This window comes from Apodemus sylvaticus, chromosome 7, assembly GCF_947179515.1.
Source record: "Apodemus sylvaticus chromosome 7, mApoSyl1.1, whole genome shotgun sequence".
Taxonomy (NCBI): Eukaryota; Metazoa; Chordata; class Mammalia; order Rodentia; family Muridae; genus Apodemus; species Apodemus sylvaticus.
In genome coordinates, this window is record NC_067478.1 from 78,297,035 (window position 1) to 78,315,813 (window position 18,779).

Sequence of the window (18,779 nt, forward strand, 5' to 3'; positions counted from 1 at the left end):
CACTCGATCATTGTAATGCTGTCATAGGTAACCACCCAGGCCTCCCCGAAGTCTAAGGACACCCTTCACTTCCATGCCAAGTACAAAGCCCTATGAAGAACAGTAAAGAATGGCCACAGAGGCCAAAGCACTCCCCTGTGGCCTCTGCTTAACCAGCTCAGGAACACTGCAGCACATTTCCAAAACCTCTAGCCATCCTGTGGCCAGTGCAGACAAACAGGCTTCCTTTCTCGGAGTGGCCCTTTCCTTTCTTCCCCATGCCTTCAACTTTGGGATCAGAGTCCTTGGATATGCAGGGAACTCTCTGAACTCCTCTCCAGAAACCTCACCTACAGAAAGCAACTCAGTTTCTAGAAGACTGCATCCAGGATCTAGAGGCTCACCCTGGGCCTCTGGGAAAATCCCTTACTCTACACCTTGAGAATTATAAGTTCAGACAGTGACACTTGTGTCTGAGGGGTGCTCATATCTCCAAGTGGGTCCAGGAAAGGAGGGACCCAAGATCAGCCTGCAGTTCTCAAGAGCAAGACTAGCTTTGTACACTAAAGTTATTTTTTAATCTTGGCATGATTTTTTTTTAATTTTTTTAGCATATGGAATAATGGGTTTTATTTTGACATCTTCACACCTACCTACATATCCACTCTCTTACCCTCCTGCCCTCCCACAATGTACAGACCACTTCATGACCTTGCATGTCATTCCTTGTGCAGGGGCCGTGCTACTCTCCCTGCACTGTTCCAGTGTCATGAGCTGGTTTTCCTGAGCAAGCACTGTGCTGTAAATGTCCAGAGCTATGTGGCCACATAGGAAATCTCACACAGACCATAGTCGCTCCACCTTGGGCTCATTAAGGCATGGCTCTGCCCTTCCAGCTTGGCTGCAGCCAGGAATTTCAAAGGCTAAACAACTCTTGAGCAATGAATACAATACATCAATTATTTTGGGGCAGAATCCAGTAAGAGGAAATCGATATGGGTCTTGAATGAACCAGAGTGGATAGAGCTTTGCCTCAGACATGGGACTGTTATCACGTGACAGGCCTGCCACAATCCAGGCACAAAGGTGTGACCACAGATCACTGGGGCTGAGCCCAAGCCTGAGGTCAGGCAGAGCAGGAGCTTGCCCTGTCCTAAGGAGTCTGTTTGCTGAATTCCTCTGTATCTATGGTTACAGAGCCAGGGAGCCAGCCCTTCTCCCTCCCTTTGCATGTGTTTCTGATGGGATTTCCCAAGGACTGCTGGACTGACCTGAACTGGCAATGAGGGGGTAAAACAAGCAAACACTTAAGTGGGTGAGTAACGACCGACTGCAGAGGCGCAGACTACCCTGGAGCCAAGCCCCCAGAGCTGGCTGGGCAGAAAGGTCAGAGAATTCAAAGCCCAGAGAAAGCAAGTCTGAGTGTTGAACCTCTGGAGCCGAGTCACTCCCTCCACAGATAGACTTTGAAAGCGTCTTACTCCATCTTCCTCCTCCTCCTCATTCCCCAGAGATGGAATAACAAAGCCTGAGCTGCTCAAGAGAGCGAGCGCCTCAGCCCTCTGACCCCAAGACGTCCACCAGGCTGACGGGATGGGTACAGCTGAGCGATGAGGATGACAAAGCCTTCCTACAAAGCAGACCATGCAAGGGACCCGGTTCATTGCCTCTGCCCCGCCTGAGACCCACTGGAACTACAGGTCACCACAGAAACCCAAAAGTTCAGTCATCAAGTGAGGGCCAAAGGGCAGGCAGGCAGTTGGAAGGGTCCCAGGAAATGAAGGGCCAGTACAAAGCAAGACTTGGGAAGAGAGAGGCTGGCTCCCCAGTCCGAACCAGTGGGTAGCTAGATAGGTACTGCAGGTGAGTAATACCCTTCCTGCCAGAGACGACAAGGAGGCAGCAACAAATCTGAAGGAGTCCTTGGTCCCTAGGCCTGCCACGAACCTATACAGCTCACTCTAAGGGCTCACTGTCCCCATCCGTGATGGAAACAGCCTGACTCAGCACCTCCCTTTAACATGGAAACATTAAAATTCCACCAGCTGCCCTTGACTGCTTGTCACAGTACTCTCTGTCTGACACTAGGGTACAAAATGGTATGCAGTGGCCTATGGAGTCTCTTCTCACTGATTGAAAGATGATTATCCTCACTGGCAACATAGCTGAGATCTCTGAATTTTTTGGCAGGAAGTTCTGAGTAGCACTGGTCCTGAGTGCCACAACATAAGACCAGCCCTAAGAATCTGAGGGTTCATCTTCATTGTCCCCTTGACTGGATTTGGAATCATAGAGGAAATACCCTGCATCTGCCTGTGAGAAAGTTTCCAGACGTGTTTTAAGTATGGAGGGAAGAACCATCCTGAACGTGGGTGAACACACCATAGGTAGGTGTCTTAGACAAATAAAATGAAAAAAGGAAGCCAAATAGAGGATTAGTGTTCATCTAATCTGACTAGACACAATGTGACTATCCACCATAGATTGTCCCCTCAAGCTGTGAGCCAGGTAGCTTTGGTCTGGGGGTTTTTGTCACAGTAACACAAGGCCTGTCTAGGCAGCCTTTTCCTCCCCATCTTTGAAGTAATTAAACTCCCAAGTATACAAGGTCTGGGAGAGTCTGCACACAGTCCTCAGTCCTCAGGGAACCATGGGAGACCAGAAGCAAGGGACCTGCTCTAGCTGGCCTGTGATCCCTTTACTTCTGTGCTTGCTTCTATCAGGAGCCTATGGAATCCAACTCCCTTAGCTGGAGTACTCTGGAGATGGTCACATGTCCTTGGACTTTCATGTGCAGCAGTCCTCTGCCTGGACCTGGGACTCCTGGATTCTAGTCTTTAGGGGTTCAAGACAAATCTTCTGGCCAGGCAGTTAGGCTCTTAAACCCCTACCCTTTGAGCACCCACAGCTAGGCCCCTCAGAGTTGCCCTTAACAACCTCTGGCAGCCCTGGTACCTCTTAGACTGAGGAATAAACCAACTGCCTACCAGAACAGCTTCCTCTCAGGCCAGCCAGAACATCTCAGGTCACCAACAAGTGCTGGCTTAGATCCCAGAAGAGACAAATGCCAGAAGGCACAGACCAGAGGCCTTAGGGGCCTAGAAATTAAGTGGGAGAAACGGAAAACAGCAATAAAAAGCATCTCTAGAAGCAAGGGTGTGGGGAACCAGGGGCAGGGAAGGTGAGCTCTTAGCCGAGACTGTACAGTGTCTGAGCCCTGCTCAGTGTCTGTACAGGACAGACTGTCCAGGGAAAGAAAAGGAAGAGGAGTGTGGACTGTCGACCAGTGTCTGCACCCAGTATTTATGAATGTCTCACTTGATTTGAGTCTCCAAACCTGGGCTCAGTGAGGAGACTCAATGTCCCTCACAGCTGCTCCTTCCTGCAACAACAAGACTGACATCACTGTTGTCAAGGAAATAGTGTTTTGATTAAAATCACATGACAGCTACTTCATGATTCAATAAACAAATCCACTGTTAACCCTCGCCTGACAGCCTTGCCAGCAGCTGTGGTCAGAGGGCAGCCTCTACCCTGGAGGGAGTGGCTGTGCCAAGCTGGAGGTAGCAGTGTGACCAGTGGCCCAGGCTGTTCCCTGGCAGTTCCTGCAGTTGAGAACATGATTCATCAAGCACAAAGACCACGGAGACTTCAAGAGCCTCTCTCTCCGTGGCACTGAAGCAACACCCACCCTTCACCAGGAGGAAGCCTGGGCTCATTTCTTGGACCAAGCAGCAGGCACAACCTTACGACATCAGATGACTCCCTTAGGGCTTTAAGGCCAGTCAAGAACTAAGTTCCCAAAGTTCTCCCTGTGATGACAGATCAGTGAGCTGGCCACACACCACAGAAAAGGGTTAAGAACAGCTTCTCGTTTGCAACTGGATGACTTCCTGGTTCACTCACTTGGCTATAGGCCCCTGACATGAAACACTGCCCAGCAACAAACAGCAAAGTCCTTTCCATTTCAACCCCAGAGCATTTGCTTTCAGTGAAACAAAAGCAAGGCAGGCTCCCTAAGTCACAAAGAAGGGATTTGAATAAAATGAACTGCAGCCTCAGAGAACAGCCCAGCTGGCTTCTGGAGAAGGCTCCCAACCACCTGAAATGTGTCCAAAGTAAACATGTACCGCAGAGGGATCTGGTTAAACTCTTTGACGAGAGATGGCAGTAATGCAATGACAGCTAATGCTGTCCTCAGCTGGACAGAGTTCTTCAGGGCTAACCTAGTGAGCTGGGGCAGGGGCAGATGTTCAGGAATACTCCAGAGCTAAATGGTCCTGAGAATGTTGGAAAACAGCACCATTATCTTTTAAAAAAGGTGTGGCTCTGCACCCTAAGAATCACAGTACTCCAGCCAAGTCTCTTCTTTCAGTGAAATTCTACAAAGCAGTCAAAGGGACATGAAGGGCTGGCATCTCGGGTATCTGCCAGGCTTAGGCTGCTGAAGCTTTGGAAGCAGCATTTCCTCCCCCAACCCCTGGGATCACCTGAACTAGAGACAGCTGGGTAACTCAGGCAGGGGACAGGAGTGTACATGGCCATAGAATGGCGAGTGTCCGGAACAGGAAACATTGCATGGTCTCTATTTACACCAAGTGAAGAGCCAGGTCATTTAAAGACAGCCCTTTTTGTCAGGGGTTAAGCACACAAGTCGGCTGGAGTGGGTATGAGAGCACCGACCTCGCAGTCACTGTATCTAGCCTGATGTCAGCAATAGGCAGCCCAGGCTCTCCACTCCTAACATTTATTTTAAATCATAACCACCCTTCTATCACTGGCCTTGAAGCCACAGCTTGAGCCCTGGTGACTGCAGAACTGGAATTCTGCATCCCTTCTCCATGTGGTTGTAAGAGGCAAACTGAGCTTGTAAAACATCCAGGAAAACATCAGGCATGAATGGAAACAACTCCCTAAATAGAACCATGCCAATAACTTTCCAGCCTGTGAAAAAAGTTTACCAGATCTTCCAGTCTACCCTTTTGTGGCATGGGTCTCATCTCAGACTGTGGAAGATTCAAAAGACCTCAAACCACAGATCTGGACAAGACCACCATTCTATAAAGGGAGAAGAGAGCAAGACTTCACATTACACTCTTACCCCTAGAGCCAGGCATCTCTCCAGGGCAAGTGTGGTGGGAACTGCTTCTCTGCCCACTTTGCTGTGACTCCCTATAGCAGCAGCAAGTTCTGCTGGCTACCCTCAGCCCAGAAAGGACAGGGCTCTGGCCCCAAGTTTCAGGGGCACTTACCTTCCCAGTGTCCTCTCCAGGCACTCGGGGTCTCAGGAAGAGATTCTTGTCAACCCCAGGGATGCTGGGCTCTTCACTGTCCTTCACAGGAAAATCTAGCTTCCTCAGTCTTTGTGCCACCACTAGAGATATAGACAGCAATGCTGTGACCGTCCCTGACCAGGGCACATCCCTCCCAAGCCACCTGTGCTTCCCAGCTGGGATGACCTCAACTGCCCTAGCAACTATGACGGGCCAGCAGCACAAAGTTCTAGGTAGCTGTGCAGAGAATGCCAGCCTTCACCAGTGCCTTTTGCTCCAGTCGTCCCCTGAGATCTAACCTGGGGCTCCCCCACATCTTGGTCATGGTAGCCAGTAGAGCCCTGAGCCAACAGAAGACCTAGCTCCTTTCAGATCTGATCATGGCAGTTAAGGACAACTCCCAAGAAAGAAATGGCTTGGCTTTTCTTCCCAGTGAGTAAGTACTTCATTCCCCAAAAGATTTCCATGTGAACTGAACCTAACATAATTTCCTGGAAACAGCAGGCTGGTGGAGGCAGATGAGGAACAGATCAGGCTAGTCTAGGTACCAAAGACTGAAGACGTATGAGAGGGAGAAAAGACAAGCAGAGAAATGGGCAGAAACGGGGAAGAAAGCAGTGAGCCAAGGCCAGCAACCACTTCACCTGTTCACCAAAAACATGGGGTGGGGGACCTTCTGCATCTGACATTCCAGAGAAAGGACAGCCACCATTCAGGGGATGGAAGCGGAGGCCCTGACCTGCCTACCATTCCTAATGCGATGAACCCAAGGACTTCTGTGATGGACACAAGGGACACAGGTTAATAAAACAACTCTGGGAACTCGGCAGTGTCAGAAAGCAAGCCTGCTCTTCCTGGGTGTCGTGCAAGCATTCTGGATGCTTAGAGGAGACCTGTCATGCTGTCTCTCGAATAAGGAGCAAGCATACTCCTCCCATCTCCCACTTTGAGGCCCATATCACTAGAGTTAGGCTTGGTATTTCCGTGAACTGAAGGTTGACTTTTATTTTGACAAGGCCTCATTCAAAATAACACATTAATCTGTTCATCTCAATGAATCAAAATCTATCTTCAGGCTCCTATTCATTGGCAGCACATTAGACGCATAAGATCTAATATTTTGCTCATGATGGGTACACCCTAAACAATATGTAGAAGAGAATCACTAAAGTGAACTCCACTATTAATGGGTCACCTTTACTTGACACAGGATGTGTGTGTTTGTCTTGGCTTTTCCCTTTCCTAGCAAGTTGAACAATACAAACTGCTTAGATGTAAAACAGTAGCAATATTATATTCAAGCCAATGAGGCAGTTCCAAAATAATTCCTCAAGCCAGAGGTTCCTCAAGCCGTTTCTTTCATCCCAGCAATGGGAGGCAGAGGTAGGGCCAGCCTGGTCTACATAGAGAGTTCCAGGACAGCCAGGGCTATATAGAGATGATTGTCTCAAAAAGAAAAAAAAAGAGAGAGAGAGAAAAGAAATTCCTGGAGCTGGGGACTGGTCTAGGCCAGAGGCTCTTGCTTCCTAGGAGCAAAGAAGTCGCTAATTGTATTAATGAGAGAGAGAGACAGCCTGGTGACTTTGTTCCCATTAGAGGACATCCTTTAGAAATAACTCACTGAACTCAGTTTTATGAAGCACCAACAACATACCCCAGACACTGGCCCAGGAAATGGTACACCACCAGACAGAACAGAGCAAGCCTGCACCACAGAGCTCTTGGAGGCGTCAAGTATGAAAGCTGTTATGTAGAGAAAGGCCAACCTGAAGCTGAAGAGCCATGCTATGCAGAGGAACTCACAGAGTTCACTGCAGCCACCACAAAGAACCGTGAAGCCTCTGATGGCCACCCAGGACAGACCCTGCATGCTACGTGACCCAAGGGTCCACTGCCTCTCCCCTCAGTAGGCGCCGGCAGAAAGCTAAATGCACAAGGCTGCGGGAGAGGGACAGGGACACTTTAGAGGTTTATTCCTGAGTGACTATACCATGTGGCATTTCCAACCAAAGGTGAAGCAGCTGTCCCAATGCACGTTTCCACAATCAAGACAATTATCTCTCAAATACAAAACTAATCATTACAGAGGAATATAGCCTGCAGGTGATGAAAAAAACTGTGAAATTAAAATGTTTACAGCAGAGTAATTTAAGGCACTAAAATGCTTAGGAACATATTCAAACCTTGGCCCTAGAGCACATCAAATGGAAACTCACTGAGAAGTTCAAACGGCAGGCACACGGTCTGTTCTGCTTTTCTAAGGTATGATAAACATAAGCATTTACACAAATCTGGTTTTTATGTAACTTATGTTTAATGTACAAAGTTTTGTAGGTGTCTTTGGGCCTTCACAAAACAGAACAGGGCTTGTTATATCTAAAAGGGTTTGTGAGTAAAATCAACAATTCAGAAACCAAAATGGAAACATCAAACTACAAGGTACGATGCATTGAGTAAAACAGGCTGCAGTAAAAGCTCATTAACTGAGTCCACTCGAGACCAGGAGTCAGACGAAGACATTTAAATTATCCAGAAGAATATTCAGACAGGTATGGTATGTCAGGGCTGCCCCTGGAAGGACTGGGGGATGACGGAGCAGGGAGACTGGTCAGAGGCACGCCCACGGAGAAGGGGGTGCTTCCTAAAATCAGTGTCCAGCAGTCTTCCATAAACACAATTTGTGTCAGCAAACCCTTCAGCTTGACCTGCCACCTTAGTTTCTGGACAAATTAATGAAATTTTACTGCAAAAGTATAAAAATGTTCTAGCATCACCCACACCACAAGAAAACACTGAGCAACGAAACTCCAGTTTGGTACTGCATGGTGTCGCAACAGCACAATGCTCTCTAACACTGCTGGGAGCAAAACCTGGGACCAGTGGTTCCTACACTTATTTGAAACACAACATTTCACAATGAAACAGTAGAACCACAACTTAGTAGGAGGCACTAAAGTTTCTTATGAGTTTTTGAAGGCAGTCACAGTGCTGAGCAGTTGAAATTGTTTCCTTTCAACATCACACATTAGCAGCAAGATACACCCACTTCCGGCTTCTGCATGACATGATTACAGTCAAAACTGAGCAAATGAAAACCAGAACAGCCATTCGTTAGCCTTCCACATCTCCTTTCATGTGAGATGCTGACGCGGACCATCGTAACTGGGAGGATGTGGCTTTCACTACAGTCAAATCTCAATATTATCTCCAAGTAGATAGTTATAAGGAAGTTATTCTAAACCATTTACTCTTAACATTGGAAAGATGGAGAGCCACACAGACTCGTGTAAACAGTAAAAGATTCACTCCACTCCATGTCGGGGTCCAAATCCATCCAGGGTCTGTCTGGAATCGTAAGTGGCTGGGGCCTGATTCAAAAGGGAGGAGGCAGGAGCCTCAATGGTGCTGGAGAGAAACCCTGGGAGACACTCAAGAGATGACTGTGTGAGGGAGCGTCAGCAACTGGTCAGAAGAAGAGCGGTACAGTCCTCCCAACAGAGAGAAGCAAAATCAGTCTGAGTTCATGTTTAGAAAGAATCAAGTCACTGAAATCTGATTTCTTCTATGTTGTTGCATTTGCTTGGATGAGATCTTGAAGGTTTCCATTTTTCTCCACCCAGGGTAAGAACACATTGACTAGAGATCTGTGATAAGAATTTAGGAATTCCTCTTTATGCCAAGGCAAGAACTGGAAAATTCCAAACAAAATCATGTTAGTGGTACAGAAAGTTCATGAGTGATTGCTTGAACATTTAGCATGTAACAATGGCGAAGCATGAGCCTGAGACCCTACTGTGGCCCTGCAACCTGCTGCCTTAGTCAGTCAGGCTTACTGGAAACTTATTGGAGACTTACTCGAGTTCAAACTAAACTGTTCTTGCCAGAAACATCAGCATCCTACACATGGAACTGAGAACATGGCCTGCTCACTCAGCAGAGAACAGTGGGCCAAGACATTATTTTAGATAGGGCCTCACAATGTAGACCAGGCTCCTCTACGCTGAGATCCTCCTGCCTCAGTCTCCCAAGTGCTGGGATTACAAGTGTGTGCTACCAAGCCCAGCAGCGGTCAAGAAATTCCTACCCTAAGCAAACAGGCCCAGCATGAGAGGCCCTGCCCCCCCCCATCTCCCATCATGCTCCTCACACTACCCCTCCCCCACTCACACCATAAAGGAAAGCACCCCAGCATCCAGAGCCTAGCACAAAACACAACGCATACCACTTATAGCTTCCTGTGCAAAATATTTGACATCCATGTCTTCGTCCTGACCTAATTTCTGCAGCACGGGCTTCACTTCCCCCTGCAAGGCACTGAAATTCAAAAGTCACCGTGAAAAGGGCGGGCGGGCGGGCGGGCGGGCAGAGTGCAATGTGATACAGTCTGCAATCAAACTGGGGGTTTAATCTTATGGCAAGTCTTATATTTAAAATGAAATTACGTTTAAATACTGACAAACATGACAAGCACATCAAATAAGTTTCTAAGAAGTTCTTGGTGAAATTTACTTTTGGGCAGTAATCTACACACACCCAGAGCTTAAGTCAAACCAGACAGCCTCAAGACTGAATCCTCTGAATAAGCCCTGATTCTAGGTAAAGAAAGGAATCCTGGACTTATTTTACAGGTTATTCCCCACCATAAAGTTATATTTTCAAACCAACAGGGACACTGAAGTCTTACTTGGTATCTAGAATTGGTCCAATTTTCTGCAGTGATTTGGCCACATTGAAGCGGACATTTGCTACCTGGTCCCCTGCCATTTTCAACACAATGGGCAACATTTGCTTAGTGGTTATTTCCTTGCCACAGGCTTCAGACAGTGCCTAGAAAAATAAATAAGATAGCACATTAAAACTTTAAGATGCCCCAAATCTAGAGAAAGAAGCTAATATTTAAAGGGAAGGTAACTGACCAACAGAGAAATGTTTCCTACTTGAGCATCTAAGGAACATGAAGTGGCTCAAAAGATGGAAGACCTCTGCCAAAACATACAGTAAATTGCAACTTTTAAAATACTGAAACTTTTAAATACTTCCTTTCATCTCACTGTGTGTGACTGTGGGGAGGGATGATGCTTAGAGATAGTCAGGTCTGCCAGTCCTCACCGCCAGCTGAGCCCTGGGCAGTTGTGACCCACAGGGGTTGTAACCCACAGGAGTTGTGACCCACAGGAGCTACTACTGTCTACTGAGTCATTTCCCCAGCTCCAAAATTTTAAATCAACATTTTCTCTATTCAAAGTGATCAGTATAAGAAATGTACCTCTAACATAAGATAGCTCACACAGAACCTTAGAATGTGAATAACCAAAAAAAACAAATCAAAACAAAAAACAACACAAAACAAAATACTCAAGCTTAGCAGTAATACCATGAAATACTTACATTAATGCAGAATAAAGTGGTCATTCTGTGCAAGTAGTTAGGATCATTTGCCATCACCAACACTTTAGGGACGATGGTATTCTGGGCCCACTCTGTACCGAACTTCTGAACTAACTTCATGAGGTTGTTGGTGGCTGCTTCCCGAATGGCATAGACTACAGGAGAGTGCAGGAGAGGAGCTTTAGGATGCTTGCTTCACACATGATCTACTTCATCCACAGCACACAGACCCAAAATAAACTCTGTGCAAACCTAACATAACTCAGATGATAATCACGCTGAGGCACAGCTATTACAATTCTAAAATGTCTGTGTCCACCAAGGGAAAGGCTGTGAGGGACTTGGTCTATGCATCAGCAATTAGCAAACCCAGCTGCCCACTAGGTATACTTGCTACAGAGGGAGATAGCAAATGCTTCCCCAAAGACCAAATACTCTATCAGAGAATGAAAACTAGGCACACATGCCGGGCCGTGGTGGTGCACACCTGTAATCCCAGCACTCTGGGAGGCAGAGGCAGGTGGATTTCTGAGTTCGAGGCCAGCCTGGTCTATGGCATGATTTCCAGGACAGCCAGGGCTATACAGAGAAACCCTGTCTTGAAAAAAACCAAATCCAAAAAAACCAAAAAACAAGAAAACTAGGCACTCAGAGAGTCACATGGCAGAGGACCAATCATCACATACGGCACTGGACAGAAAAGGCTGGGTGGAAAGAAGGGACTCTGGGAGGAGAGGTGCACAGCCCTCGGCGACTGGAGAGAATGTGTGGGACTGAAGAGAGACGGGACCTCAGGGTGCAGCGAGGAGAGTGAGGGCACAAACCCATGAGACTTGAGGGACAGCCCCGACCACAGAGCACTTCTAACACAAACAGGCTTCAAAAGCATCAGAAGAGGATTTTAGCAAGATTACTCAAGTGGTAGCAGAGAGCAGTGAGAGGGATACTGAGGAAATCTACACGTCACCAGTGTCACCTACACAGCTGCAAATCAAAGCTGTTGGCCACTGAAAATGCTTGTGTTAACTAAGACACGCTGATAAGTGTGCCTGCACTAGCACATAATAATCCCATTCAAAATAATTGATCAAAACGTCATAAAATTAAACCACAAAGTCTGAGTTATTATACCTTCAAAATTAGTTGTTCTGTGTAACCCCGAGCACAGAAAGGCCTGCCGCCCCTTCACTTCAGACTCAGTAAGACTCAAACCTTGGACTTAGATAACAAGTCAAAGGGGACAGGCTACTGGTTCCTTCTTCTCTCACCTGGAAAGCACAAAACCCCCAAAAGCCAAGGCCCCAATCCTTGGCAATCCATGCAAGCTTCCAGAGAGATAGGAGACAGCCAACTTTTCCCAACTCAAATCCTGCTCTAAAGACTAAGAACACGAACACGAACACACACACACACACACACACACACACACACACACACACACACGCACGCGCGCGCAGTAAAGGGGAGCTAATGGCAGCACCTGCGTTTTGCTCCTAGCTGCTGGTTTGTAATTATTCTTACTACAACGCCATATGGCAGGGTGGCACTGCCACGGGAACCAGAGACTGAGCCTTGGCCAAGCCCCCAACTGCACTGAACTCTACTTGGCCAGATGCCAGCTGTGCTCCTGGCACCCCTCACTTCTGCCCTCAGAGGCATGCAAGCCTTTCCCGAGCTCTCACTCCTTGGCATGTTGGTGTGTCTGTCTTCCAAGGTTAGGCTGATCTGAAAGGGTTCTTTACATATCTAATTCTATCAATTCTCACTAACTGGGTACTTATCTTTGTCCAATAAATGAATGAGGTACCAACCACTCAGAAAACAAACCTGGAACTTTAGCTTTCCCTCGCTGAGCCCTGCCTTGTCATACTACCCACAGACAGAAACACAGCCTTCTTGCCCTCACCCAGCTTCTCCAGACTGCTCACGCTGGTCTTACAGCAGCTTCATGGCAGGGAGGGATGAGGGGATGTTTCCCAAGAAACCTCACTACTCACTGTGCACCACTTAAGAGTGCAAAAACATTTTTCTTTAAATTCTAAAAATCTAACCTTGGTTACCAAAGTTGCAGGGAAGGCCAGGGTGAAGGGGACATTCTCAGCTGCCACCCAGCCAGGGCATCAGGGATCCTGCAGCCCCCAGTTCGTGTGTTGCTGCTGCAGTGCATGAACTCCACCCTGCTGACTCCCAAGCTGGAAGGAACACAGGAAGCAGGATGCTTAGGTCGCACAGAGCCACCACCTACACAGAACAGCTGTCACGTCTCAACTTGTGAATATTGGAACCTTAAAGATCCTTCCAAATCTGAAGGTCAAAAAAAGGCCTGTCTTAATCCTTAATTGCTTTCAAAGGAAGTAATAGAAAGGTCTCTGGGAATGCCACTGACAAGAAAACTTAACCAAAGTAAACTCTGTTAAATAAAAAAATAATTTCTTGGACCAGGAGATGCCTCAGTGGTTAAGAAAATACATACTGCTCTTGCAGAAGACTGGACTTCAGTTCCCTGTACCTAAGCCAAAAGGCTCACACCAATCCCAGCTCCAGAGCAGAATCCGATGCCTTCTTCGGCCTCCAAGAGTACCCACAAGCACAAGCACAAACTCAGACACACACTTACACGGAATGTAAAATAGGAAAATTAAAGATGCTTTCCTATGATTTACCAAGTTTTTTTTTTTTATAAATGATGATTTAAAACTTAATTGAGAAAAAAGGAATAAAGAAGTCTACACTGTCGTTTAAAAGCACAGATGTATTCATACATATGCCCTAACACATTGTCACACACAGCTTCACAACCTTCCACTTATACTCTTAGACACATGATGCAAATGTGCTTTTTTAACAAAACCACCTACACATGTAAGCAGGCACAGATATTCTTTCCCTACTACCTAGTCACAAGTAATCAAAGATAAATGCAAGCAAAACAAAGTATACACAGCACACTGGGACCACAACAGGATGCTTATCATATGCACCAAAACATGGACCCAAAGCCCTTGGGACACAGCACATGAGAACTGAAGGCACCCCTTGGGACTAAAGCTGCTAAGGCTAGGACCCGGTCCACCATCAGCGGCCAGCGAGACAAAGATATGCACACACTGCCCTGAGGCATCCCCAGAAAGGCACCTGCTCATTCCCGTCCAATCTGAACAGGCCTGAGCTCACATTCGCAGCACAGCAGCAGCAGGCAAGGAATAGACAAAAGCTCTCCTCCCATAACACTGAACCCTTGGCTCTGTCCCAGGGCGCAGCACACACCCCCAACTCCTACTGTACCTTTGCACTTCATCTCAGAAAGCCCAGGTAGCCAAATCTTTCCACCTAAGCCTCTCCAATCTGTCAGCCTGGTCTACAGTTACCAAAGAGGCCAATAGCAGCAGGTCAGCTGCAAGCCCTGGCCCTGAGGAAATGTACAGGTAAGAGGCCGGAGCTCAGAGGCAGCAGGAAGTAGAAGAGGACAGAGTTACTCAGCACAGAAAATACATGTAAAACAGAAAATAACACGTCAGCTCTGTAGTCAGGCTGAGCCTGCCTTTACTCCTGACACTCAGGAGACAAGCAGAAGGCCAGCCACAGCAACACGGTGAGACCCTGTCCCGAATTAAGTAAGAAAAATGTTTATGTAAGCCAGGGAAAGCCAGTGGAACCTCACCAACCTTTCTTCGGCATTACATTGTCAAAGCAAAGACTGTCTGTCCTACAGGATTCCCCTGTGAACAGTCATACGTGAACATCACAGACATGAGGAAGCCTGGACTTCCCGTAGGATATGTTTGTAACTTGTCTACTCACCATGATCCACAAGCCAGGCCATACACAAGGAATTCAGTTTTTCATCAAAAAACTCCACACCCTATGGATATAGAAGATTCCATTAGTAAATATTTCCAAAGTTAGGACAAGATGTTCTATTTACATTGCATAGTAAACACCTAAAAGCCAAAGGCACACTTGCACACAATCTGAACCACAAAAGAGCCATAAAAACAGTAGCACAGAATTACAAACTATGACACTATCATAGAAAGCATAACCAAGCGAGTGAGCGACGCAGGCCTAGCTTACAGAAGACGGGACTACGCCATGCGCACACAGGGCTGAGCAGAACAGGCACAACACAGGAGGAAGTCTGCAGAGCAAATACAGACGCCTGGGAAAGCAATTACCCAGAAAACAGCTGCTGAGGGGCTGGGTGATTCTCATGTCTCCTTTTTAGTTAACAAGTCGTTGAGCACGAGGCAAGTGACACCAAGAGATCACCAACAGAAGTTGTTAGAGTTTTTAGGACATGACAGAAGGCAGTAGAGAGAAAAAGTAGGCACCAGTGTACAGGGCAAAAGGTAGAAGTGAAAGTTGGAGCCTGGCTCTCCAGCCTGCTGGTCAGCCCACACGGGCTGAGGACAAACCCTGAGACCTGTCGCCGTAGGACAGACACACCACACAGGTAAGCCCAGGACGCACTTTCCTGATGCCTTCCTTCTGAGGTCATTCTTCTGGCTCAAGCCTGAGACATTTCTGGCCAGTGATGATGTGTAAGGAAAGAGCAGGAACAGGTCTGTGCTCTACACAGGACGGCTTCCCCTGCCATGACCAATTCCGGCAGGCACTTGGCCCGCAGCATCAGCTCTCGCGCTCCTATTTTATTCCAGGTTGAGGATTTCCCTGTGATCTCCTCAGACAGTCTGTGGTTTAACTCTGAATTCACTCATCAGGCCTATGAGCCAGGCTGGATAGTCCTGAGAAAATCTTACAAATTGACTAAAAGTTTGCACAAAAAGAAAACTTAAGAATACATATACTGAGTCAAGAGAGATGGCTCAGCATGAAGAACAGTTGAGGTTCTTACAAAAGGCCTGGGTTTGGCTCCCAGCACCTACATGGCAGCTCACAACTGTCTGTAGCTCCAGTTCTAGAGGATTCTTCTGGTCTCCACAGGTACCAGGCATGTATACGCTTCACACACATACACAAGAAAAATAGTCACATCCACAACCACACAAAAAAATAAAAAAATAAGTAAATTTTAAAGAGAACTAAATCTCAAGAAAGACATGCTGTCCTTCTGTCCATGACTGACAGATGCCACCCCAGCCAGTGTCCATGACTGAAGGATATTGCCCCGGCCAGAAAGGTATAAACCAGCCAAGACGCCGTCCGTCTCCTTTCCACACTGTTCTGTATACTGCTGGCAGCCCTGGAGACTTTCCAGGTCTGGGGTAAGGTTCAGAGAAACGGTAAATACAATCCACCTCCTTCCACAGCTGCCTCCCAGCCTAGCAAACCCATCATTAGCCACCGCTGCTCTCCACTCCAGACAGTGACACGGAAGAGACTGAGGAGCAGAAAATGACCCCCTCCGTTTGGAATGGATGGTGGAGAAGCATGATAAAATGATGTCACTTGACACATGGGTAAGTTAGGATCTTTGTCCTTCATTTTGAGGAACAGAGCATTTTTGATTTGATAAAACACAATGCCACAGCCATCTACAAGACACATGCTCACAAGCCACCAAAATTAGTAATATGGTACAGTGGTCAAGAAAATATTAACCCACCCGTGTGCCATGACCTGAGGAGTGGAGGTGTGCCTCAGGGTGGGGCGGGGCTCTGGGAGGAGGGGCAAAGTACAGAACTGTCAGCAGTAAATGATATGAGAACATTCTGAAGATTACTCAGGTCTCCCTTCATCCGCCAGGTGTCTAATTAATAACAAGCACTAGGAAGCCACTGGAAAGCTCACCACACAGTGAACCTCGAGGAGCTACCACAGGGGTGAGCCCATCAAGCCTGCTGTCAGCTTCACCTACTGAGTGAAAAGGGAAACGTGGGGCAGTGAAGTCAGCTTCGACACTGTAGTCATATCTATTAGAATAAAACTAATAATGAATAACAGCAGACAGTGTGATGACTTTATCCAGAACAGCACATTATAAGCCCTGCCTAGCAGATCCTCAACTTTTCATCAGGATGCAGAAAAAAACTGTTCCTAAATTCAATTTGCTTAGGACAGAGTCAAACAAAAAGCTAAACTGACTCATCCTGAAATTGTATTTTCCCTTCCATACACCAGTCCTTAAATTATATAGGTTTTAAATAATACAACATTGCTATTACATAAGTATATTCTACACCTTTCTCCAGAGGAGGCAGCAAGGTGAATGTGTTTCTGAGCCACCGTCCTGTCAGGCCATAATGCACCACTGAAGAAAATCCAAGCCATCCTAAAACCATTGCCCACAGGCACTCACTCACCAGCTGGCCGGCCAGCAGCGGCATGTACTCTATGATGGCCAGGCGCACCCTCCACTTGGCGTCTTCAGCCAGTTCCACAATGGCAGGAAGGAGAGACTGAGAGAGCTGACGAATTCCAATCACTTCATTTACACAATCCAAATTGGAGATGATATTTAAACGAACTTCTGGACACTATAAACACACAAGCCCCACAGACTACACATGAAAATTAACTCTTTTGCCCAGTACTCTCCTGGCATGAGAAAATAAAAAGTGCCAAAGAGAATTTTAAATTAAAAAGTACTAAGCTGGGTGGTGACAGCACACCTTTAATCCCAGCACTTGGGAGACAGGGGCAGGTAGATCTCTGAGTTTGAGGCCAGCCTGGTTTACAGAGTGAGTTCCAGATCAGCCAGAGCTATACAGACAGACCCTGTCTTGAAAAAAAACAAAAACAAAAATAAAAAAACCAAAAAAGAAAGAAAGTACTGGCTCAGGTTTTAAAAGGTGGGGGTAAGCTGCAGTGTGGCTGAGCGGTTAAGGCTTTGGTCCAACCTGCACGAAGTCCTGGACTCAAAGACCAGAACCTACAGGCAGAGGAAATCCTTACTGCTAAGTACACAGGCAATCCAAGACACAAGGTCATTGATCTTGGCCATAATGTCAGTAAAAAGCCTGTACAATCTATAAGAGACCGTATAATAATTTAAAAATCAATTAATGAATTTGCAGGCAAAATGGCTCAGCAGAAAGAGGGGCTTGCCTCCCAAGCCTAGCAACCAGGATTCAATCCCCAGAACGCATATAAAGGAGGATGGAGAGAACAGACTCCACAGAGGCAGCCTCTGAGCTCTGTATGTGCACACGCGTGTACACTCTCACACAATAATAGTTTTGAAGACTCTTAATAAATAAGTACAAAGTCTATGAGACGGGTAAGAGCCCAGGCCCTGGAACTCAGTCCCATGTACTCAGAGCTTAGCTCTGCCGCTCACTGAGAGACCTCCGACATCTTACCCCCCCTGCTTTCCCTCTACACCCGGGAGGAGTCAAGCCCAAGCCCGCTGAGGCAATTATAGTTAATGGCACATCCACAGCACTCAGACCATGCCTGACACTAATCATTATTACATTTTTCATCTGTATGTATGTACTGTCTGCGTAAGTTACACGTGCCTGTGTGTGTGTGCCCACGAAGGCTAGCAAGGGAGCTGGGTCCTCTGGAGCTGGACTTACAAACAGTTGTGGGCCATTCGACATGGACACCAGAAGTGGAGCTCTGGTCCTCTACAAGCAACAGGCCTCTTAACTGCTGAGCCACATCTCCAGCCACTAAATGTTAGTATCTGAAGCTACATTTTAAGCTTAAATAAAAAGATACTGTAAGCAAAGATATATGAACTTTAAATATAAGGAATCAATGATTATAATATAAAACATTTAATAGGTATTTCTTGGATGGTTTTTGCATGGATCTATGTTTATGCACTGGAGCCTGAGATGTACCTGGCACCTGAGGTGGCCAGAAGAGGCATCAGATGTCCTGGGACTAGAGTCACTGACAGTTGTGAGCTGCCACGTGGGTGCTGAGAACCAAACCAAGAAATAGCCAGTGCTGTCAACTACCCACCTCCCCCCCAAGCCCTTCTTGTTTGGTTGTTTGGTTGATTTTGGTTTTAGTGACAGTGTTTCTCTGGGTAGCCCTGGCTCTCCTGGAACTTGATCTATAGTCCAGGCTGGCCTTGAACTTAGAGATCCACCTGCCTCTGCCTTCAGAGTGCTGGGACTAAAGGCATGCGCCACCATACCCAATTGGGGTTGTTTTTAATTAGTCCTTGTGCCTATTTTGGGGGAAACCTGTAACCCTATACACAAACAGACGGATTATCAAATA

The 18,779-nt window shown here is 46.9% G+C and overlaps 1 protein-coding gene across 3 annotated transcripts in view; it reads right to left on the bottom strand.

Moving 5' to 3' along the window:
* Positions 1-18,779, bottom strand: part of Ppp2r1b (protein phosphatase 2 scaffold subunit Abeta) — a 33,758-nt gene that overhangs the window by 4,242 nt on the left and 10,737 nt on the right. For 2 of the 3 annotated variants that reach the window (XM_052188361.1, XM_052188362.1), the window contains exons 10-15: positions 16,904-17,077; positions 14,442-14,502; positions 10,641-10,795; positions 9,937-10,079; positions 9,475-9,566; positions 5,232-5,353 (exon numbers count right to left, since the gene is read on the bottom strand). In XM_052188361.1, coding sequence (XP_052044321.1) covers positions 5,232-5,353; positions 9,475-9,566; positions 9,937-10,079; positions 10,641-10,795; positions 14,442-14,502; positions 16,904-17,077 — 747 coding nt within the window. Of the gene's footprint in view, positions 1-5,231; positions 5,354-7,544; positions 8,941-9,474; positions 9,567-9,936; positions 10,080-10,640; positions 10,796-14,441; positions 14,503-16,903; positions 17,078-18,779 lie in introns of those variants that run through there. The other variant, XM_052188360.1, reaches the window with a different exon arrangement.